Source organism: Crocuta crocuta, unplaced genomic scaffold (assembly GCF_008692635.1).
Source record: "Crocuta crocuta isolate KB4526 unplaced genomic scaffold, BGI_CrCroc_1.0 scaffold233, whole genome shotgun sequence".
NCBI lineage: Eukaryota > Metazoa > Chordata > Mammalia > Carnivora > Hyaenidae > Crocuta > Crocuta crocuta.
In genome coordinates, this window is record NW_027529526.1 from 6,594,274 (window position 1) to 6,618,603 (window position 24,330).

At 37.5% G+C, this 24,330-nt stretch overlaps 2 protein-coding genes across 12 annotated transcripts in view; one reads left to right on the forward strand and one right to left on the reverse strand.

Annotated features, from left to right (window-relative positions):
• The window catches only part of BTBD10 (BTB domain containing 10), a 75,644-nt gene extending 54,938 nt beyond the window's left edge, over window positions 1–20,706 (forward strand). For all 5 annotated transcript variants that reach the window (XM_077761176.1, XM_077761173.1, XM_077761174.1 and 2 more), the window contains 5 exons: window positions 2,169–2,271; window positions 3,863–3,983; window positions 13,552–13,749; window positions 16,404–16,514; window positions 19,578–20,706. In XM_077761176.1, the coding sequence (XP_077617302.1) occupies window positions 2,169–2,271; window positions 3,863–3,983; window positions 13,552–13,749; window positions 16,404–16,514; window positions 19,578–19,888 (844 nt within the window). In that variant the 3' untranslated portion in view covers window positions 19,889–20,706. The remainder of the gene's footprint in view (window positions 1–2,168; window positions 2,272–3,862; window positions 3,984–13,551; window positions 13,750–16,403; window positions 16,515–19,577) is intronic.
• A 915-nt stretch (window positions 20,707–21,621) lies between these two features.
• Window positions 21,622–24,330, reverse strand: part of BMAL1 (basic helix-loop-helix ARNT like 1) — a 70,894-nt gene continuing 68,185 nt past the window's right edge. For all 7 annotated transcript variants that reach the window (XM_077761169.1, XM_077761171.1, XM_077761170.1 and 4 more), the window contains 2 exons: window positions 22,648–22,750; window positions 21,622–22,044 (listed from right to left, as the gene is read on the reverse strand). In XM_077761169.1, coding sequence (XP_077617295.1) covers window positions 21,884–22,044; window positions 22,648–22,750 — 264 coding nt within the window. In that variant the 3' untranslated portion in view covers window positions 21,622–21,883. The remainder of the gene's footprint in view (window positions 22,045–22,647; window positions 22,751–24,330) is intronic.

The following is a 24,330-nucleotide window of genomic DNA, read 5'->3' on the forward strand; positions in this document are numbered from 1 at the left end:
AAAGCCCGACAGGTGGGTTATCTGAAAAGTCAGCATGAATTGTTAGTTTGATGTAGATAATAATGTTTGGTTTTTTTTAAATTAACAAGTAGTAAAATGAAGAAGAGGTCCTAGTCATTCTCTAATCTGTGCTTGTCCATAATAAAGATTAATGTAAAGTTTGTAGTTGTGGGAACTGCAATCCTAAGAATGATACAGGCAATATACACTTGATTTTTCAACGTGTCTAAAACTAGGATCAGATACCTTTTCACTGTAAAATTAGTATCTTTTTCTATTCACTCTATTATAAAAGGAAGGAGTATATAAACGGAATAAAAGTTTATGTGTAAAAAAAACTTTTTTTTTCTAGGTTGTATGTGAGGAACTATTTAGAATGTCTGTACATGTGATTTCATGGTATCTCTGCATACAGAATAAAAGCTAACATATGACACTACATTTTCAAATAAATACTTTTAACATTGGCAATTAGACGTCATATCTCTCAGGAAAAATATAATTATGGCTTTTATGTATTTTTAGTAGCACAGAGGAATATTATTGATGGGAGGTGTCAGGAGAATGACTTGACACTATTAATACTTTTTATTTTTACCTAAACTTTAAAGAACCACACTTAAAAAGTAGATACTTGAAAATTTGCTTCATCTGTTATGCCACATTAAAAAGAAAATAAAACAAAGACCAACAGATGTGTGTGTGTGTGCGCACATGCGCGCACGCAGTCGCACATGCAGATTGATCTGTGTTCTCCTTTTGTAAAAAAATAAAATTAAATTTAAAAAAATTCAAGTATTTAAGGGGCACCTAGGACTTGTTTAGTCTGTAGAGCATGGGACTCTTGATCTCAGTGTTCTAAGCTCCGTTCCCACATTGGGTGTAGAGGTTACTTAAAAAATTTTTTATTTTAAGTATTTGAGAGAAATGCGTGACATTTGCTTCCTGAAAGAATTGTCTTTTTTTTTTCTTCTTTTTTTTTTAAATCAGTGAAGTCATCTTTTCCAATGTCAGTTGAGTAAAGCCTGTCTTTGGGGATGAAAATTAATATTCATGGGAACTGTAAAAAGCAGTTGGCATTCTTTTGGAAACTTTGAAATAAAAAAAGCTTTGTTCTTCATAGATTTCTGTGTTATTACAAAAGAGGAAACCATTTAAATTGAGAAATTGTTGAGTGGAATATTTAGCCATATTTACTTTAGGAACAATGGTATCATGGAATACTGAGGTTCAACTTCCTTTAATCACAGTTTTTAAATTTTCTTGGGAAAATGTCAAAGAACATATTCTGTAAGTTGCCTCTTCAAAATAGTTACTGTTAAAGGGCCAAGAACATTACTTGAAAAAATAGAAATTGTTATTTTCTTAAGTAAAAATTAAGAGCTCTTTACTCATTTGTTTAAACTTTTCATTCATCTCTTCTTCCTTCCTCTCTACCCCAGCATTTGATTGCTTTTTTTTTTCAGTTCTAAGATGCAAGTATAAGAATTTTGAGTGATATTTCTTAGATTTATAGTTAAAATTATGAAAAGTGAAACAGCCTAATCTGCCTTTTTCCTATATGTGCTGCACTACAGTATTAACTTTGCAGTGAAGGCAGCAGTTTTAAGGAGAAGGCACAGATAGCATGGTTTCCCTTTTCTTTTTCTTTTTCTTCCTGGTAAGATTAGTATAAAAATCACCTTTCCCTCTAGTTTCATTGATNAAGTTCTTTAGCTTCTGAATATTATCAGTTGATTTTGTTTGCTTGTAGGAAATCTGTACTGTGTTCCCTCCCATCAGAAAGGATGTACTTTTAATATTTCTTCATTATTACATTCGCCAGAATAAATTGCTGATAAGAATTTTTAGGGTAGGGGCACCTGAGTGGCTTAGTCGGTTAAGTGTCCAGCTCTTTGTTTCAGCTCAGGTATGATCTTAACGGTTTGTGGGATCAAGCCCCTCATTGGGCTCTGGGCTGACAGCATGGAGTCTGCTTGGGGTTCTCTTTCTCTCTTTCCCTTCCCTGCTTGTGCGCATGCTCTTTCTCTTTCTCTCTCAAAAATAAAAAAATAATTTTTGAACTAATCTGATAAATTATAATTCCTTTTTAGTTTTGTACATGAAATAAATTTTCCCTCTGAAGGAAGTATTCTATTATTATATTTCTCAATTATTTATCATCATAGGATGTTTGGATCTGGCAGAGAACATAACTTTACACGTCCCAATGAGAAGGGAGAGTATGAAGTGGCAGAAGGAATTGGCTCCACTGTGTTTCGAGCTATTCTGGTGAGTGCTTGTTTCTTACATGTATTGACTAAATCACATAACCCCTTTCTGGTAGGTACTTGGACTGGACACAGAGTTCTCTTTGTATAGTATGCAGAGTATTGTTTTAAAAATACCATTTCATTCATTTTTATTTTAGTACATAAAGATAATACGACACAGATACATGAATTTTATGACTTTTGCACAGATAGGACGGGATAATTTATGTCTTAGGTAGAAATAGGCAATTCTTTCAAGGGCTTAGTGGTAATACTTCTGGAGTTATGTTACTTCTTCCTCCCTAATTCTCTTAAATAAGTTGATCAGTTTTTGCTACCTGAGAGTGAATGTAACTATATGAATTCTAGTATTTTGTTGCATATAACTAGCAAAGTGGACAGTTATGAACATGTAAAAGTCATCTCCAAAATGTAGTCGTTACCATCTTCATTTTAAACCTTTTTTTGAGATTTTAACTTTTTATTTTGAGGAATATTTGAATTAGTATTAAGAGTCCCTACTTGTAATTTCAAATTAGTGATAAAGATTTGATTTATAGTATGTTATAATTTATGCCACAGTCTGAAAATATGGTTTCCTCAAATAACTTTGGGGAAGGTGTTGTAGGAAGTATCCTGAGGTACAAGAGAGGAAAAGAAGTTGATCATGATTAGGTTGTTCTCTGGTGTAGCAGCTTTATTAATTGTGTTATTGTGACTCTGAACCTCTAGAAGCTTGATTTTTGGGGGGAAGATCTTAATTTGGGGGATAAGTGCTTATACTGCCATTTGACCCCCAAGTAGAGGTGACAAGTAACAAAATTTGGAGCTAGCCCTTAGGAACTTTTCAACTAGATTTTGGAAATAAGGACTGTTGATTGTTCATAATAATATTGGATACACCCAAGAATAGTATTTGTAAGAATATCTGTACATTCTGTTTACATATTTTAATATTTGGATATGACTTTGAAGTTCTTTATTAAGAACCATAAATTTTATTCAATTTGCTAGGTAATATTTAAGGTAACTTAAAATCTTTCACTTAAGTTTTTTTTTTTTTTAAGTTTATTTATTTTGAGAAAGAGGAAAGGGAAGAGAGAGAGAGAGAGAACCTACACTGACAGTGCAGAGTCTGATGTGGAGCTCGGACTCATAGACCATGAGAACATTACCTGAGTTGAAGTCAGACACTTAGCCAACTGAGCCACCCAGGTGCTCTTTATCTTTCCTTTTTCAAAAAGTTTTAAAATTTCATGATAGTTATATAGAAAAATAACTTGTGGAGGGAAAAATACATGTGAATTGGCATAATAAAGCAGAGAGAAGAAATGCATCACTAATGGGGAGACCTGGGTTCTAATCTTTCCTCTGCTATTAAATAATTATATGGATGGTTGAGTCAGTGAACCCATTTGGGCCAAAGTTTTCATATTGGTAAAATGAAAAACTGGTTAGGTGAACTGAGGTCCCATCTGACTTTAAATCCCATAGTTCAGAAATCTCAGAGCTCCACTGTTTCTGAAACTGCTGCCAGCTTAATTTTAACAAAAAGGTTTTGGCCACCTTGTGCTCAAGATATTTTATGCATTCTTTACTTTTTTTTGTAGGATTACTACAAAACAGGAATAATCCGTTGTCCTGATGGCATATCTATTCCTGAGCTGAGAGAAGCATGCGACTATCTTTGTATTTCTTTTGAATATAGTACTATTAAATGTAGAGATCTCAGTAAGTATGATGTTTTTTATGTGAGTGTTTTGTAGAGTTACAGTATTGGAAAATGAAAAGCCTAAAATAGTGCTGTTTACCTAGGCATCAGATATATAATTGGATTATAAAGCATTCTAATACCATGAAGATGATTTGTGGAATTCTACAGAGACCTTTACAAGCTCCTTGTGCAATTTTCCAAAATTTTATGTATGTACGTACGTACGTACGTATGTATGTATGTATTTTTTGATAGACACTCCCAGATTTCCTTCTTGACCCCTGTCTCTGTCTTTTGTTGCAAGTGTTTATGTCCCAGCTTGGGAACCCTTGCTTCGGTTAAGTATGGTATTGGCTTTACTCTTCAGATCACATCAACCAGAAATTTATAATTTTATTTGTACTTTGCGTGTGAAATAATATCCTAAGCCCCTATGGAAGATAAAAATAATTTTCAAAAGCCGTATTTGTCATTAAAGATCTTAAACTGGATACCTAACCCTCAGTTCATACAAAGGGATAAGTGATTTTGAGAACATCAAACAGCCTCAGCAGAGTCTAGAACTTTGGAAATCCTAACTTTTTGATTGATATTTTCCCCTCATTACCTCCCCAACATCCCTCCATCTCATTGTTATGCCATGCCTGAGGAAAAAGTAAGGGTGATTATACACAGAAAAGTCAAAATAGGAGAGTTTTCAGATGTTGGCTTGGATGCTAAGTGGTTGAAGAAGTTCAGGAGAGGTTATTGTGGGCTAGAGGGATTAAGAAAGAGTTCAGAAGAAGCAGGTAGTGAATAATAAATAGGAATAATTTAGGAAGAGTAGAGTAGGGAGGTGACTCTAATGCTGACATTTTTGGAATAAAGTTGCAAAAGATGATATATTTTGAAAACAACCTAGTTGGAGCAGAGACTTTGTATCAGTACCAGAAGGATATGAGAATAAATAGATGGGCCACATTATGGAAGGTCTTTAATCCAGACTCATGTTCTCATATTTTTATCCTATGTATCGTGGAAAGCCATTTAAAAAGTTTCCTACATGTGGTTATAGCCTTTTGTTAATCTCAGCCTTATTTACTTCATTAACCTAAACTCAACACTAGCTTGTCATACCTTCTCAAAGTTTAGTGTGTTAGAAACTGGGAATGGAAATTTTATTTGAAAATTTAAGACACCTACTGTATGCTTTTCATTTTTAATTAAGATCTAACTCACTGAAAATATGTGACCTTATTAAGTCTTTCCTTAAGTACCACTTTATTATTGCCAAACATTCTTTAAAGTCTCCATAAAAAAACCTCCATAGGTGAGGCAAAGTGGCTGGTCCATCTCTGAGTCCATTTCTTTTTAAATGATATTTAAAAGTTTAAAGTCAAATAGTTGGACCAGTAGAGCATACATGTGTAAACACGAACAAAGTTTCTGTTTTTTTCCCACATCTTGAAAAATGTTTTTCCTAAACCATGAGCATTATTATTCTAATTATAGATATTTTAGTTCACCTCTTGTTTTTTCAATTCATGGGACCATTTTAATTTTTTTTTTTTTTCATGTTTATTTATTTATTTCTGGGAGAGAGAGACAGGATGAGCAGGGGAGGGTCAGAGAGAGAGGGAGATACAACATCTGAAACAGCCTCCAGGCTCTGAGCTAGCTGTCAGCATAGAGCCCGACATGGGGCTTGAACGCACGAATGGTGAGATCATGACCTGAGCTGAAGTCGGATGCTCAACTGACTGAGCCACCCAGGCGCCCCCATTTTAATTTCATTTCATATAATTAGTTGTTGAATTTTGGTGACTGTCAGATAAAAAAAATTGACATGGATTTGGTTTTGTAATCCTTTGGACGGAGACCCTTGTCATCAATGTTAAGTCTCATTTATTATGGAATTAAAGGTAAGTAAGAATCTTTATGTAAAATATATGCAATATAGTTTTTCTAGACTTTTGGCTTTTAAATAATTATTTGTAACTATTTCTAGAATATTTGTAATATGTTTTTTAAAATGCATAGATTCTCGTAGGTGTTATTAAAACTGTATAGAATTTGAAGAGACAAAATAACCTTTTAAAAACATATAAGGATAGTATAGGTGTAGACTTGAGTCCAAAACTGAATTTCTCTCCTGCTAAGATGTGCCTTAACTGTATATGGGAATGACACTTTAAGATGTCTGTCTCTCTTAATTTAAAATAACACAAGTACTAAGTGTTTATTGAATAGAGAGTCCTGGGTTTCTTGGGCAAGTTACTGAAAACCTTGTTTCTTAGTTCCCGCATCTTTAAAATGGAGGTAGTAATATTACCTTTTTTCACAGAGGTGTTAAGATTAAATGAATAGTACTTGATACACAGTATTACATGAGAATTTGGCTTTTAAAAAAGATAGCAAAATTAAGAAATAAAGGTAAATTTAAGAAATATTAAAGTATATTGTACATGCTGTTTTATAGTATTTTTACATTGAAGTATATTGTGAATAACTATATTAGTAAATATCCTTTAATACCTTATTAAATGGCTTATGTAGTAATCAGTCATTTTCTGCATTTTTTATTGAACACTTACTGGATACTAAACATTAGGTATATGAAAGGCAACAAAAACAGAGTCCTTGCTCTCATGATGCTTGCAGTATTGTGGGGAAGACAGACAAGTAAGTTATATTATGGTGTTAGAGAAAGAATAGGGTACTAAATGTGAATATGAGAGCTGTACGTAACTCAGGAGTGGAGGCTTAAGGAAGCTTTCTGGAGGAACGGGAAAAGAAGGTATGTTTCAGACAGAAGGAATTGTATGTTCAGATTAGTACAGGAAGGACTTAATCTTCTGTCATAGAACTTACCATACGGTTAAGGAACTCTGTGGTAAATAGTAGCTCCCCAACTATGCTGTACATTTCTTCAGTGTCCATCTTCTTGGGCAAACACTGTAATCCACATAACGGTTTGAAAACCAGTCTGAACGCAGGAAGAAAAGCCCAGGGCTAAAAGAAATGAAAATATAGTATCTGTGGGTAAAATTGGTATGGAAAGTGAAATTTAAAGTTTGAATAATGCACCAATTTAGAGGGCCCAAGAAGAAAGACCTTGTAGGACACAATGAGACTACGACCAAAGACTAAAAATCTGAAGTTCTGTCAAAGCTATTAAGGGAGATCGGAGGTAGAGGCTCCCTGTGGAGTCATGGAAACACAGAGACACTGAGATGACAAGAGTCACTTGTGTATTTTCTCGCTCTGTCTTGTTCTTTTTTTTAGTTTGTATCATTAAACCAGTTTGAACTTGAGGGTAGGGACTCTGCCTTTTCAGCTTTGTGTCCATAGTGCCTGACACTGGTAAGGAAGGACTCAATAAACATTTGCCAAAAAAGTAAATTATTTTATCCCCTCATGCATTTTTAGGATCTGTTCCAGTTTTTGTCATCTTCTCTGGTATCTGTAGTCTTTTCCTTTCTATATAATCTTCAGCCTCAAACAGACTCAGATCTGACCTTTGTCTGTTATAGGTACTAAAAAAAAAATGATTTAAAATATTTTAAGTTAAGGGGTGCCTGGGTGGCTCGGTCTGTTAAGTGTCCAGCTTCGGCTCGAGTCATGATCTTGTGGCCTAGGCTTCTGTGCTGACAGCTCAGAGCCTGGGTCCTGCTTTGGATTCTGTGTCCTGCTGCTCTTCCCCCACCCCTCCTGCACTCTGTCTGTCTTCAAAACTAAGTAAACATTAAAACAATTAAAAACTAAATAAAATAAAATATTTTAAGTTTTTCATTGGAATTATTTGAAGTTACCATTTTAGAAGAATTAACATATATACTGTCTCCTTCAACTGCTGTCTATTTATTAAGTTTTATTTTTATTTTTGCTCTGTTCTTGTTTATTTTTGGATATTTTGTATTTTTGTTGTGTGTAGAATGTTTAAATTTTCTAACTGCTAACATATGAGAAAACTACTGAATTTTGTACATTTGTATTTAGCTGTCTAACAGAATTCTCTTTATTTCTAATAGTTTTTCAGTTATTATATATTCTTGGTGGATAATTGACTCTGTTGTAAATAACACTATTTTTTTTTAATTCTTTTTAAAATGTGTTTTTACTTTGAGAGAGAGTGAGTGTGGGGGAGGTGCAGAGAGAGGGAGAGAAAGGATCCCAAGCAGTCTTTGTGCTGTCCGTGCAGAGCTCTGTGCGAGCCTCACACTCACAGACCGTGAGATCATGACCTGAGTCAAAATCAAGACTTGAATGTTTAACCAACTGAGTTACCCAAGTGCCCCTAAATAATACCCACACCCTCCCTCCCCCCATATATATATAAAATCTTATTGTCTAGAATATTTTGAACATTGTTTCAAATTTTAGTGATAATTCTGACATCCCTATCTTTAAAGGCGTTTCCTTTAGGTTTCACTGTTAAGTCAATCCTTTCTTCTTGACTCATTCTTCCATCGGCTAAACTTTGACATCCTTCTTTTAGGTCTTCTGTTTATCATTCTCTCACTTACTCCCTGTTCCTATATCTCTTAAATGTGGTCATTCCCAAGTATTTTGTCTTAAGCTACCTTCTCTCTCACAGAATCTGTACACTTACTTTATGTGATGCCATTCATCATTATGGCTTCAAATATTTCCTATGCGCTGTGGATTTCCAATTCTTTAATTCTTAAGTATCAGTTATGTGTTTCTAGTTTACTGTTTAACTTGTAATCCCCTCCCTTATCAGGCTTTTTATCGATGCGTGAGGTATGAATGAGTATAAATATGAAGTCATGAATAAGACCTCGTCCCTGCCTTTATGGTGTTCATAGTCTCTAGTGGAGAAGACAGGCGTTCGACAAGTAATGAAAAGCTGTGAAAAATGCAGTGAAGAAATGAGATGCTGTGAGAAGTGTATGGTAAAGGGACTGTGGAACATCATCTCCTTGACATTAAAGCTAAGACCTAAAGGAATGGTGAAGAGTATAAGATGCTGACTGTTGCAGGCAGCAGAACAGGTGTTTGCAGGGCTGTCAGGTTGGAAGGAATAGGACATGGACAGGCTTAAGTAACTGGAAGAAGGGAAATGTGGCGAGAGTGGAGGGATGGAGTGTGAGAGGTATGAAATAAGGCCAGAGGAGTAGAGAGAAAACAAAATTTATTAACTGGACAAATATCTAATGACTGATCATTCTGTACCAGTCTATTATGAGTTCTGGGGATATGGCATGAACAAAGTAGGCAAAATTGTCTGCTCTAATGGACCTTACACTTTTTGGGGGAAGATACACAATAAACCAGGTAAACAGGTAACATAGGGTATGTGAGTAATAGGTGCTGAGGAGGGAGAAAAAGTAAGGAAGGGACATAGAGCAGCCAGAGAAGCCTTAATTGGAGAGGAAATTTTCATTTCAGGCAAAGGTTACCAATGAGTGCAACCTTTGAGATGGCTTGCCTGGCATGTTTGAGAGCAGCAAAGAGTTGGAGTAAAGAAGTTAGAGTGTCTGTAGTAGGAGATGAGGTTAGGAGGGGACCGAGGTCATGTAGAGCCTTTATCTTTTGGCTTTTATTCTAAGCGAAATGGGAAGCCATTGGAGGGTTTTAAACCGAAGAATGATAATGATCTGTGAGGTTGCCAAGGTTGCTGTGTTGTACCATTTTGTGGGGGCACTGTTCACAGAGAATTCCATGTAGAGTTGTGTGGTGCTGTAGTCCTGATCTGACCGTGGCTTAAAAGGATTACTCTTTGCTGTTGTGTTGGGAGTGGATTGCAAGGAGAATTAAGGTAAAAGTAAAGAGATAATTAGGACACTGTTGCCATAATTCAAGTAAGAGATAGTGGTGGCTTAAATCAGGGTGGAAACAGTGGGAGGTGATCTAATTCTGGGTGTGTTGGATGGCACAGTTGTCAGATTTGCTTGTTAACTGAATAAGGGATGGGGAAGAGAGAAGAGGATTTTTAAATTTTATCTTGAGAGAGAGAGACACCGAGTACATGAGCAGGGGAGGGGCAGAGAGAGAGGAAGAGAGAGAATCCCATGCAGGTTCCGTACTGCCAGCACAGAGCCTGATGTGGGGTTCAAACCCATGAACAGGGAGATGATGACCTGAGTCAAAGTCAAGATCCAGACACTTAACTGACTGAGCCACCCAGGAACCTTTAATTAACTGGAAGAGGACTTTAATTAACTGGAAATGTGGAGTTGCCATTAAGTGAGACAAGGGGAAATGTCATGGGGAACAGAAATTTAGAAGCTTGATTTGGGACATGTTATATTTGAAAAACTCATTATATCCAAGTGGAAATGCTTAGTGGGGCATTGGGTATACATGTTTAAAGTTCAGGAGATGGGGCGCCTGGGTGGCTCAGTTGGTTAAGGTTTGACTTCAGTTCAGGTCATGGTCTCACAGTTCGTGGGTTCAAGCCCCGCCTCAGGCTCTGTGCTGACAGCTAACTCAGAGCCTGGAGCCTGTCTTTGGATTCAGTATCTCTCTCTCTCTCTCTCTCTCTCTCTCTCTCTCTCTCTCTCTGACCCTCTCCTGCTCGCGCAATCTCTAACTTTCAAAAATAAATAAAAAATATTTTTAAAAAGGTTGTTAATAAAAATAAAGTTCAAGAGAAATATGGGCTAAATTTATATGTAGGGGATATATATATAATATTTATAAATTTGTATGTATATATACATATATAAGGCTTATGTAGGATATATATACGTAGTGTTTTAAGAAAATATTTTTTTAAAGGACTGTACATACCAGTCCTTTTTCATGTAACAGGCCTTTATGGACCAAATTGAGGATCTTGGACTTTTATTCTAGGCACAGTATGAGCCATGAAAGATTTAAACTATAGGAGACGCATAATTTGGCTGCTCAGAGGAAGATGGATTACACAGGGGCAAAAGCAAATGTTGGGGGAATGTAATTAGTGTTTATAGTAGTTTGGTGAGAGTCAAGAATGACTTGGACTTGGTGGGGGTGTTAGGTGGAGTGGAGTGTGTTCATGTTAATTATTGTTATATAACAAACCATTCCAAACAGAGCATAAAGTACAATCATTTTTATTCTGTGGGTCAAGAATTCAGACAAAGAAGAGGTGGCTTTTGTCTGCTTCACAATGTCTGAGTCCTCATCTTATGAATAATTGAAGGGCTGAATGACCTAGAAGGCTGCAGGCTTCTTCACTCACATGTCTGCTGCCTGCACTGGGATGACTCAAAGCCTGGGTTCAGCTAGGGCTGTCAGAGTACCTACATGTGGCCTCTTCATGCACCTTGGGCTTCTTCAGACTGCAGACTAGGTTAGGTGGGGAAGCATTTGGAAAGTGAGCATTCCCCAAGACCAAGGCAAAACCATAAGTCCTGCACTGTCACCTCTGCCATGCTCCCCTGGTTACAAGCAAGTCAGTGTGACCAGCCTGTGTTAAAGGGGAGGGGAATCAGACTCCACCTCCTGGGAGGAGATGTCAAGGTCCCATTGCAGAAAAGCCTGTGGCGTAAGAGATTTTGCAGTTATCTTTAGTTAGCATCTTTAGAGAAGGAAATGACACCATTCAAGGTGTATTTAAGAGGTAGACTTGGTAGGGTTTGGGGAATAATTGAATTAGGATGTGAAGGAGGAATCAGGGATTCATTTATTTATTCTACAAATATTTAAGTTCCTACTATATACCCGGCACTCTTGTGAGATGATTCTGAGAAATGAATGGATGATGTGGCTATTTACTGATTTGGAAAACTCTGCAGGGAGAAGCAGATATGATTAAATTCACCTTTGAATATATTGAGTTTGAGGTACTTGTGAGGTGGCCTCCCTGTAGAGATTTCCAGAAGGCAGTTGAATATAATGCATCTAGAATATAGAAGATGAGAATTAGTAGAATAAATTTCGGAATTATCAGCATAAGGTAGGAGAAGAAAAGAAAATTGTCCTGAGAAACATCAGTATTTAATGAACAGCTAGTGGAGAAAGAGTTGGTAAAAATGATTGAAGAACATCTGAAGGAGAAAGAAAGCCAGAGATCGTGGCATCAGAGATTCTTTGCAAAGAGAGTGTTTTAAGAAGAAGAGGGTGTTGGTCCTTAAAAGAGATTCAACCGAGAAGTCAAATAAGAACAGGATCCAGACATGTTCATTATTTTTACCATATAAAGGTCATTTGGAGGCTATATTGAGAGCAGTTTTGAGGATTATTGAGTGTAGAAGTCAGATTGGAATTGGTTCAAAACTTAAAATCAATATGTTGATATATCTAGGAGTTTGATGATAAAGGGTATTAAAAAGAAATCATAATGGGAAGTAGCCAGCCTGTATATCTAGCAGTTTGGCGATAGAGGGAATTCAAAAGGAATTATAATGGGAGGTGGCCAGCCTAGAGAGAGGCCATGGCTAAATAATAACATATTTTACTTAATAATTTGTTATGTCATATTATTAATAATTGTTATATAATTAGCAACATGTTTAGGAGGAAAAAAGCTCTCCTACTGTAGACTATAGATTAGATTGAGTTCTAATTCCTTCTCTAAGCCTCTCAGTAGTTCTGAATTAGTAGTACTTAAGCTTAAATAGGAGATAGGACATTGCCATTGACATAGAAAAACAAAAACGATTAGGTCAATGCAGGTGAGTTTGTGTCTGTGTACTTGGGAAATTGAAGTTATTCGTTATGTCTGTACTTAGCCTTTTGCTTTCCTTATCCCAAGGCCAGTTCACTTCTTTTCCTACACTGAAATGTTAATGATGTGTGTGAATAATTTTGTGAGAAGAAAACATGGGAGATGGAATATGGGAGCTATTTTAGTTTATGTGGACAATCTGAAACAATCCTTAAGATCTGCTTTAAGATATAATTACATATATTGATAGAAGACAACATGATACAGTAAAAAGTACCCTGGGCTAGGGAGGGCTTGGGGGATTTAATTCTGATTTTGCAAATTAGTTTTGTAACCTTGGGCAGATCACTTCATGAAGTATAAAATGGAGCTTGTGTTAGATGCTTTTAATTGGCCCTTCTTGCTGTAAGATTCTACAGTTTCATAAAATCTCTTCCTAGGAAATTTTTTTTTTAATGTTTATTTTTGAGAGAGAGAAAGAGAGAGGGAAGGAGGGAGGGAGGCAGTCCAGAGGAGGGGCAGAGGAGAGGGGGACACAATCCAAAGCAGGTTCCAGACTCTGAGCTGTCAGCACAGAGCCCCACACAAACTGTGAGATCATGACCTGAGCTGAAGTTGGCCGCTTAACTGACTGAGCCACCCAGGCGCCCCCCACCGCCGAATTTTTTTCTAATATTTATTTATTTTTGAGAGCATGAACAGGAGAGGGGCAGAGAGGGAGACATAGAATCTGAAGCAGGCTGCAGGCCCTGAGCTGTCAGCACAGAGCCGGATGGGAGGCTTGAAGCCACGAACTGTGAGCCAAAGTTGGATACTTAACTGATTGAGCCACCCGGGGCCCCTCGAGGAAAAGTTTTGACTATAAAATAACCACTATATTTTGTCTGTAGGGTTGTAGAGTAGATGATGAACTAATATGATGTTGTGTGTGTTCCTTTACTTGTCAGTCATCAAAAAAAATCAAGGCATTTTTGTGGGTTTCGTTTCAGGTGCCCTAATGCATGAGTTATCAAATGATGGTGCTCGTAGACAGTTTGAATTTTACCTGGAAGAAATGATCCTGCCCCTCATGGTAGCTAGTGCCCAGAGTGGGGAACGAGAATGCCACATAGTAGTGCTTACAGATGATGACGTGGTTGATTGGGATGAAGAGTATCCACCACAGATGGGAGAAGAGTATTCACAAAGTAAGTGTTGTGGCATGTTTTCTCTCTTGAGTCGTCACAGATTCTCTGTATCTTTTATAATACTGATCAAAGGACAGTTTTTATAAAGAAAGTACATTGAATTCTTACCTACACCAGGAGTCATCAACTATGGCCTGTGGGCCAAAATCCAGCCTATTGCCTGTTTTTTTAAGTCCAGTTTTATGTATTGTCTATTGCTGCTTCTGCGCTACGATGGCAGAGTTGAGTAGTTGCAAGAGAGACCGCATGGCTCGCAAAGCCCGAAGTATTTACTCTGTGGCCTTTTATAGAAAAGATTATGCCCACGCGTATCCTGCACAGAAATGGTTTGCTCTTTGTTGAAGTATCTGGATCTTGATGGATTTTTTTTCTTTTCATTTAGAAAGAAGCCTTCTAGAGAAGTAGATCTTGGAGTTAGATTATAAAAAAATCAGCTGATTTTTTTTAGATGAATTTTTATTCATCTGTAAAATGAGAAGCTTCATCTCATTGGTTTTTAGTGTGACTTTAAGTTCTAAGATGTTCCCTTTTTAGTATCCTGTGTGTTCTGGAGGATATAGTGATCCTTCAGAAATCTTTGTGGAACTGTAGTTAGGTATTTCTGACCAAAACAGCTTTTCTTGAGCAACAGTGATTTTTTTTTTCCCGTATTACTACATTTACAAACATTAAAAAAAATTTTAACGTTTATTTTTGAAAGAGAGAGAGAGCACGCGTGTGCGCGCAAGCAGGCGAGAAGCAGAGAGGAGACACAGAATCTGAAGCAGTTTCCAGGCTCTGAGCTTTAACACACAGCCTAACGTAGGGCTCAATCTCACAGACTGCGAGATCATGACCTGAGCCAAAGTCAGATGCCCAGCCGACTAACCCACCCAGGTGCCCCTCAAACTTTTTCTAATAAGAGCCTTTTGATTTTTTTGTTGTTGTCAGAAAATTTACTTTTCTTGATGAACCCAATAGAGTATTTTTGAGCAGTTTTTTAGATTTGAGATATCAGATAGAGTTAAAAGAATGATTTGAGGAACTAGCTAAAAGAACCTGGCATCTTGCTCTGTGCTCCAGTCTGTGTTGAGTTGGTAAAGATGAGGGTTTAAGTAAAAAAATACAGGCATATAGAAACTTACCAGAATGCCTTAATTTCTGATGTTTTTGATTTACCTCTCCTTGTCTAAAAACGAAGCAGTCTCCTAGTGGTATTTTTTTTTTGAAGATTTTCAAAAGATTATTTTAACATAAGTTATAGTAGCACTTTTCAGAGTTTACATTGATATGTTCCTTTTGCATAACCTACTTAATGAGTGTTGTGATTCTTCTCTGGACAGTTGTAGTAACAGCCATTTCTGTCGTATTTCCTCATTCCTAGCTTGTTTTCTGACAGTAGTTTCCTGTAATAATATGTGGAATAACAAATTGAGCAAAACACAGGAACAATGAAAAGCTAACAGAAATTAAAAGAAATATACTAGAGAGTATAGAGCCAGCTGTAGAACATAGAAATGACATGATAGTGATAGAGGAATATGGTTGACCTGGCTTTTCCTTTTCACTTGTTGAACTTCCCATGACCGTGTTCTTTGGTTTGTTTTCTTGTTTTTCATCTTGATCTTTGAAGCTTAAAGAGGACTGAAAACATTTTTACTTAATTTGTTTAAATATATTTCATTTTGTGCTAAGATGTTCCACACTAGAGAAGATTCATTTGAGGAGACACTGCCTCTTCAGCCTGATTTTCCTAAATGTGACATACACATTCTGAGATGTCAGCAGATTTTTATCTTAAAATATCAGTTATCTTAAGGATGTAAATCACAAATTTACCCCATGAGTAGCATCTGTATGCGTATTTTCCTTTTATTGGCTCTTAAACCAGCATGTTTGGTTTGTGAGTGTGTTTTTCTTTTTTTGAAAAAACCTTTGCAGTTCACCTTTTAAGGGAGATAACTCCACCTGAAAGAGAGAAGGCGAGGAAGGTCCATCACTCTAACTCCCTGAAGTTCCCAGCACATTTGGAAGACTCAACATGTTGTTAGTGGAATGTCTGTCCTTTGCAAAGCCAGTTTGCTCTAAACAGACTAACCTAGGCAGAACATGCTCGAATCTGCCATTTTTTTAACATCAGTATTAAACGGGGCTGTTCGCCTGAATTGAAACAGTTTGTGGGGAGGGTCTTTGCCTTTTTGGGGAATTATTAATAGTTGCTCAATCCGTGATATAGACTATGTATCCGTTTTGTACTTTCTGACAAGGCAGTTTTTTCCCTTCTAGACAAGGCCTTATAGGCATCACAGCAAAGTCCTTGACTTTGGCTGCTTGATAATGATGTGACATTGCTATCTGTTGGGTCTCTTATTTGAAGAAATTGGGGAAGGTCCCACTCCAGTAAGTTTGTATATGATGTTTCAGAAAGAGATTCTTCCTATGGATTGGGTTACCTGATTGGTTGTTAAAGCTTTTCTTGTTTCAACTTGAGTAGACATTTGCTTATATATTAACTGTACTGAATTGTCCTGTCCTGTTGGCTGGTCATCCTTCCGCATCACTGCATCCATATTGGGCTTGTAGGGTTGTCAGGCCCCTTTGAGGATCAAGATAATTTTGAGTTCATCTCTAAGTGCTTTGATTTTAATAAGAAAATATTTTTGTTTTGTTTCCAGTTATTTATAGCACAAAATTATATAGATTTTTCAAGTACATTGAAAACAGAGATGTGGCCAAATCAGTTTTGAAGGAGAGAGGTCTTAAGAAGATTAGATTGGGAATAGAAGGTAAGACATTTTCATTATTTTCTATTTTCTTTTTTAAAAAAAGTTAAAAATTGAATGCCATTTGGAGTATAGTTTGACAAATATATACTTTGAGAAGAACTCAAATGATTACCAAATGAATGTTCATGCAGTAGACCTACAAATAACAAATACTAGTTTTCTTTGAGTAGAAAGCCATTAGAAATTATTATTTATTCCATAAGATCCCCTAGCAATACAGAGAAATAAATTTGTCTTTTCTGCCATAGATCACCCTGATGCACTTTTTAGCCCATATAGTATGTTTGGGCACATGTGTAGACATTCCCATAAGGTTGGCAGAGCTCTTAGCCCATTAGTGATCATTGGAGTTCCTCAAAGCCCAACAGAACTAAAAACTTTCTGAAAATGCATGTACAAGCATATTTGTAGTTTACTGGTTCTTAAGGTATATTAATAGTTAACTTATTTTCACATTAAATACAAATTTCAAACTTATTTCCTCTTCTTAAATGTGTACATTTTTAGATTGCTTTTACTTTGTGGTTTAAATAGAATTTTCCAGATGCCATGTCAGATATTTTTATTTTAAAGTGCCTTTACTAAGAACAACGTGTCTTCCTTGGCATAACATGGCAAAGTGTAAAGATTAAAGGTTCCGGGGCCACATTGCTTGTGTTACTTAAGTCCTGTGACTTAATAGTTGTATGGCCTTGGCGCTTAACTTCTCTGTGCCTCAGTTTCTTCATCTAAAATGGAGGCATTAATAAGTACTCTACAGGGCTATTATGAGGGTAGAGTGAACCAGTACAGGAAAACCACTTAAAACAGGGCCTTGCACATAGTACTTTCTCAGTACGTCTTTGATGCTGATAATGAAGATAATGGTGTTGATCAGTGACTAGTTGAGATGTTGGAGATCATAGTAATGAGCTGCTGACATATATGGGAAAGGGTGACCAGAAATAGGGTCTTTGCAGGAAGGGGAGGAGACTTTGGGCTTAAAAATGTAGTGGAATTGCTCACACGTTTGCTTCACCACTGTGTGTTGTCCTCTGTCATTTTGTCAGTCGTGGAATTTAGCTGTTGATTTCCAAGTGAGAAAGAAGGCACCTGGAAACATGTGTAGATTAGGAGGTTGAGGAAGGCATCCCTAAGACAGATGTGTGAGCTGAAGCCTGATGACAAGTAGGTTGGAACCAGGTTGTAAAAAAGCCTTAGATACTATGCTAAAGACTATGGACTTTCCCTTGGAGCACGAGGAAGCCATTGGTAGTAGTTTTTAAGCAAGGCTGTAATAGTACACTTGTGTCAGTGGTGATTTTGTGTGGAGGAGATTGGAATATGGTGAGAGAGGAATTTTAAAGACTTCCTAATAGTCCAAGAGGAATCAAGGACAAAGGAATAGAGCTGGAGAACTTTTTTTTTTTTTCCAAATCTTTTTTTAATGTTTTATTTATTTTTGAGCGAGAGAGTGTGAGCAGGGGAGGGTCAAGAGAGAGAGGCAGATACAGAATGTGAAGACAGGCTCTAGGCTCTGAACTAGCTGTCAGCACAAAGCCCGACGTGGGGCTTGAACCCACGAGCCGAAGATCATGACCTTAACCGACTGAGCCACCCAGGTGCCCCGAGCTGGAGAACCTTCTGAACTCTAGAGCTGCACTTCAGATGGTAATTGATTGGGAGTGTGAAACAAGACATTCTGCAGCCGGTTTTTAAAAGGTTTTTAGTCCTGCCTGCTCCTGAGCCGCATACATGCACATTCCATACGTGGCTAAATATACTAGCTACCAATGATGCCTACATACATCCTTTATGCAATAATTAGAGTCCCTGGGATGTGAGGTTTTTCTACTTTTTTCTGATTAAAAATATTTATGTATTTTGGGAAAGAGAGAGCATGAGCAGGGGAAAGGCAGAGAGGGGGAGAGGAGAATCCCAAGCAGGTTCCTCACTATCTCAGCATGGAATCTGATGTGGGGCTCAAACTCTTGAACGATGAGATCATGATCTGAGCTGAAATCGAGTCGGATGCTTAACCAACCGAGCCACCCAGGTTCCCCCTAGTTTTCTCTGATTCTGATATGGTCTGTGGTCCATGAGCCCAATCTAGCCCATTGCCTGTTGTTTTTTCTCCCATTGTCTCTTTTTAGACCTAAAGTTTTTACTGGAACACAGACATGCTTATTCATTTACATATTTCTGTGGCTGATTTCACTTTATAGTGGCATAGTTGAGTAGTTGCAATAGAAGCTAACATGAGCCTGAAATATTTGCCATCTGGTCCTTTACAGCAAATGTTTGCCAGTCCCTGTTCTAAACTAGCAATTCTTGCTATTAGAAGGGAGGGAAGGGACTTCTGATAGCTCCTAAGAAGTGTATGTCTTTAGAAAAATTGCCTTACTGGTAAATGAAACTTTTCCCAAACTAGAGTGGTCTTTGCTAGTTGTTACTTTTTAGTAATTATCAAAGAGGAGGAAGGTATTAATTAGGGGAAGCTGCTTTGGAATTGCCTTTCTGGATAATGTGCTTGGTTGTTGTTGGAAGCAATGTTCAAATGGTATGGGGGTTAAAATATTGGCTTTGCTGACCTATGTGCAGAGGTGTACTTAGAAGCAGTGAAGCTGGACTGCTCTTTCTCTTTTAACAAAACAAAGCAATATAAAGAGATTTAGGTTTAAGGATATTAGAAGGTTCATGTGGCAATAAATTGCAGGCCTTGTGGCCGGATAGTCCTGTGAAGGGAGGGGTTCAGGGATATGAAGGACACACAGGTAGAGCCCAAGATGCACTAGATTACATACCATTGTATTTGGGACCTATCCCTCCATGCTTTGACTTTAAGAATGTTTTTCTGGTGTTTGGTGGATTGAGTGGAATTGCATCAGTAGGATTTCAGTTTCTGGCCATTGAACTGATGACTAACGAGATGGAATATTGGTTTTCTTTAATTTCTGTTTGTTCAGGAATTACGGTAGAAAAGCCCTCTTTAGGCTAACTTGGGCGAGAAGTGTGCCAGGACCATGTGTGCATGCTTGTGTGTGTATGTGCGTATCCTCAGTTTTTAAAACTTCTCTCTTCCAGGTTATCCCACCTACAAAGAGAAAGTAAAGAAAAGGCCTGGGGGCCGCCCAGAAGTAATTTACAACTATGTCCAAAGACCCTTTATTCGAATGTCTTGGGAGAAGGAAGAAGGAAAGAGTCGGCACGTAGACTTTCAGTGTGTAAAGAGTAAATCTATTACCAACCTTGCAGCAGCTGCCGCAGACATTCCCCAGGACCAGCTGGTAGTCATGCACCCGACTCCTCAAGTGGACGAGCTGGATATTCTCCCGATGCACCCCCCTTCTGGCAACAATGACCTCGATCCTGATGCACAGAATCCAATGCTGTGATGCTGACGTTCCTTGAAACCATAGCATGCTACCCTTCACGGTGACGTCACACTCTCCTCATTCTGCACTGCAAGGCCACACTCTTCATCGTGAGATGCACATAACAATGTTTAGGATATTGCAGTGGAGGCTTTTTTAAAGACCAAAGGTAGCTGAATGGTTTTTTAAATGAGTACAACTCTAGCATCCTGAGGTTCCAGTTACATAAATGTATTTGTTGACCAGTAGGTTTGTGAAATTGGTTCTTTGTATGGGGGATAGTCCTTTTTCACACATCTAGATATTTTCAGAAGTGGTGAAAATTGGCAGCTTGGGGTATTTTCAGCTTAGATTGATAATTCATCACACCCCATGTAAAATGTAGAATATTATATAGTTGCACTTTATAAATGGTGGTTAAATGGAACTGTTCAAGCCATTTTTATAGTTGTGATGCACAATATAACTGAAACAAGTGCTTCTATCAAAGTATTCCTTCAGTAAAATGTGTATAGTTTGCTGCCCGTGATGAGCAAAAAAAAAAAAAAAAAAAAAGTATTTGTGATTGGGCTTATTTGAACGATTAGGATGAGATTGAATGCCCATATCTTTCTCTCCAGTGCCGTTCTCGCCCTTTTACAGTGAGTCACATGCAGGAAGTGTGAACATCAGAGGTGGTTTATTATCCAGTCTGCCTTACCCTTAATCCGTTCAGATATTTATTTACTAATTTTTTTTTTCTTAAGAGTTATGGGATAGGAAAATGAAGTGTTTGCTCTTCATTTACTAAATGATTGTAAACTCGAGTTTTTCATCAAAATAAAATTCCATTGTTTTAATGTTTCTCATCTTTATGACCATCTTGACCAGATCCTGACTCTCATAAATAGATTTCCTGTCTGGGTGGTAGCACACGGAACTCCAGCTTATGTGTGACAAAGCACTTAGATTCCCTACTAAATCCAAAGCAATGTTTGAGCTGAAAAAAGAACGTTTTCTAGTCAAACCTAATATGGTGATACCTTTACTAGGTTATAGAATGACCTTCGGTTTCAAAGCCGATTTCTGACACTGGTTCGGTGCTTTGTGCAAATGCTTTTTAAAAAATACTCTGGCCCAACTCAAGAAGGAAGCAGAAATTCTTAGGTGCTTTGGGTCTGGTGTTACTTATTGTGTGAAGCCGTACAACCATGAGTAGAGAGGAGTTGGAGGAGAGAAGCCCATTTACTACATCTACTCTTGAATTTGTAATTTCATAGGGTTTGAAAATTGGGTTTAAGCAGTAATGTCATTGTACTCACATAAAATTGCAACGATTTGCAGATGAACTATCTTAACAGTATAGCTCAGCTACTCACACAGGGAAATTCTAGAAGTCCTAGACTGTTGCAAAGGCCAGAAAGGCACTGTAAATGTTATTGGTGTGACTTGTCCTTAAACACCTGTAGAAAGTTGATCCAGCCCTGTAACACATAGGATTTTTTCTCTATTTGAAATGTGAACAGTATTTATAGAACAAGGGAAACATTTATTAAAAATATTTAACTGTCTAATACATTATACTTTAACCCATATTTATAGTAAAGAATTCTTACAAGGAAGAATAAACGGCTTTATGATACAATTAGTATAAGAAATATCCACATGGGGGACTTCTTTGTAGTGTAAAAACACCATACATCTGAAATGACCATTTGCATATAAAAGCTACCAATGATGCTTCTGTGCACGATGATTAAAAAATTCAACACAAACAGAATCCAAAATATACAATTAATGCAAGCTATCCACAGCTAGCCCAATAATCAATGATGAGGAAACACTGGAGCAGGCTTAGTTCCACTTTGTCTGAGTTACACATGGTAAGATTGACTTGTATCAATGGCTCTGAGGTGGCTTTTATGAGGACAGTACATAAAAGCTGTTCTCTCCTTATCCAGTAAGCTTCACAGACTGTAAAACTCCACCAGTAATGCACTTTGATACTGTAGCTGTTGCCAAAGCAACATGTAGTGTTTACAGCGGCCATGGCAAGTCACTAAAGTCAACAGGACCTCCCAGCCCAGCATCGGCTTCCAAGAGACTCATTATGACGGCCATTGCTGCTTCATCATTGCTGGGACTGCTTGAGCCTTGGTCGTTTTCTATCATGTCTATGCCTATGTGAGGGTTCTCACCTGTGGGAAAAGGTGAAGACTGGTCAGTCATCATCCCAAAGCATGTTTACCGTTGGTCGTACTTCACGGTAAGGGGAGAATGCTGAGAGAGACTGCTTTGGGGCTGCATTGCCATATATAACTTTGCTGTGTCTCCGAGAATAACCAACTTTTTAGAAGTGCTTAAAATGCAATAAAGATTAAAAGCGTTTGAGTTGACCTCATTTTAATATTCTGACATAACCAGTTAACAAGGAGGGAGATACAGAAGGAAAGACAAATAGGAAGGTAAGGATGAGGAAAAAAAGACCTAGGAAGACCAATGGAGGAAAAGATGGGTAAGAGGAGAGAAGCAAACTCTTTATCACTTAATGACTTTGATACCCTGTGAATCTTCGTCAGCTCTCCCACCGAAGATTTCTGGCCCACATGGGGAAACACCTGTGTCTAAGCTACTGGAGTCCCCACCAGACCTCACCCCTTTAACTGAACTTCGAAGTAAAGATTTAAACAAATTTTAAACTAGTTTTAAAACTAGTTTGTTTTATTCATTTCTTAAAATTGACTTCATGCCAGATGTTGTGCAAGCTCCCTACAGGGGAAAGGAGTAATAATGCTACTTACCGAGAATAGAAGAACTATCAGAATATGGATAACCTGGGTTTTCCTGAGCCTGCCCTGGTAGTAGGCCGCTGGAAGGAATGTCTGGAGTCCCTCCATTTAAAACCTACAAACAGAAGTGAAGTTTTTTGTATCATTAACAGTTTTTAATCAGTACTGGACTCAAGATCATCAAGAAAATGAAGCATGTTGAAAAGAGAAAAGGTAGGGGGAAAGTGTTCAGTTTCCTGGTCGATGATTTCAAGCAAGAAACTATTAGGAATGGTCATAGTGAGATAAACCTCTCCCCCAATTTATTTTCTCTGGAGGAGTCAGCCCACACAGGCAATTTAAAGACCAAGTAAAGGGGCGCCTGGGTGGCTCAGTCGGTTAAGTGACTGACTGCGGCTCAGGTCATGATCTCACGGTTCGTGGGTTCGAGCCCCGCGTTGGGCTCTGTACTGACCGCTCCGAGCCAGGAGCCTGCTTTGGATTCTGTGTCTCCCTCTCTCTGTGGCCCTCCCCCCTCATGCTCTGTCTCTCAAGAATAATTAAAAAAACATTAAAAAAAAAAAAAAAAGATCAATTAAAATCCCCAGAGCACTCGTTTGCCTTGGATCACACTATTCACAAGGACTAAACCTCAGCAGCTGACTAGATTTCCAAAGAGGCAGTAAAAGCGGGTCTTGCCAGTAGGTGGCATTATAAATGGAAAGCTCCAAAGAACGTTTATGTATATGCTGTTATTTATTAGTACTTTCTATATGCAAAATTAAAACTAAAAATTTTTAAATCTAATAAACCTATTATATGTTAACCTGAAGAGCATTTTAATGAAAAATAGCTATTTTAAAGCAACAAAAAATTAAATGTCCTTGTTTTTTTTTTTTTTTTTTTTTGGCAAATCAAATGTCTGGCTTACCTAGATCTAACTGGATTCTGATTTTCTTCCTTAGTCGGTTTAGATGTCGTTTGACTGAAGTATAGGAAGGAAATCAGGTATGTAGTTGGAAAAGGGAGGTATATTTGAATAGTCTGATTTCAAATAACTTTGGTATTCTGATTCTACATCAACACTCAATCTTCTTAAAGATTAGGTACAGTGTGGAATCTGAAACCATATCAGTGAAATTCTTGTACTCTAGTATATACAAATGCACTGGTACATACCTTGGCATGATTTTGCCTTGGTCATTTGGAAAATACTGGCTCACTGAGTTAGGCAAATCTAAATACTGACACGTTTCATTATACATCAAAACATCACCATTCTTAATAGTAGTATTAAGTCATCATTAAGTAGTATTCTGTCATCAGAAATACCTTTTAAATTTTGGGAAACTGGTAAGCTCAAAGTAGCAGACAGAAGTTTTCCAAAAATTCTCATCTTTGCTTGAAAGCTAAAATTGTCTCATTGGCAGCAAACACGGTCAGTTTTCTTTGAACTCACACATGCGTTTTCAAGAAAATGTCCCTAAATACTCAAGTCTGAAAAACCATAGTTTGCAATAGTACAAATGGTGTCCTACGAAAAAGGCAGTTTGTTTAGCTCCTAGCTTTGGAAGTGCTTTCCCTGGAGACAACCGTGCCCTTCACTAGGCAGCACAACTGCTTCGTGCACGCTTCCCATTTTGTATCAGTATTAAAACATTTCCTCAAGGATTTTATAAAATATATTTACTGCTTATTACGGACATTCTTAAATGA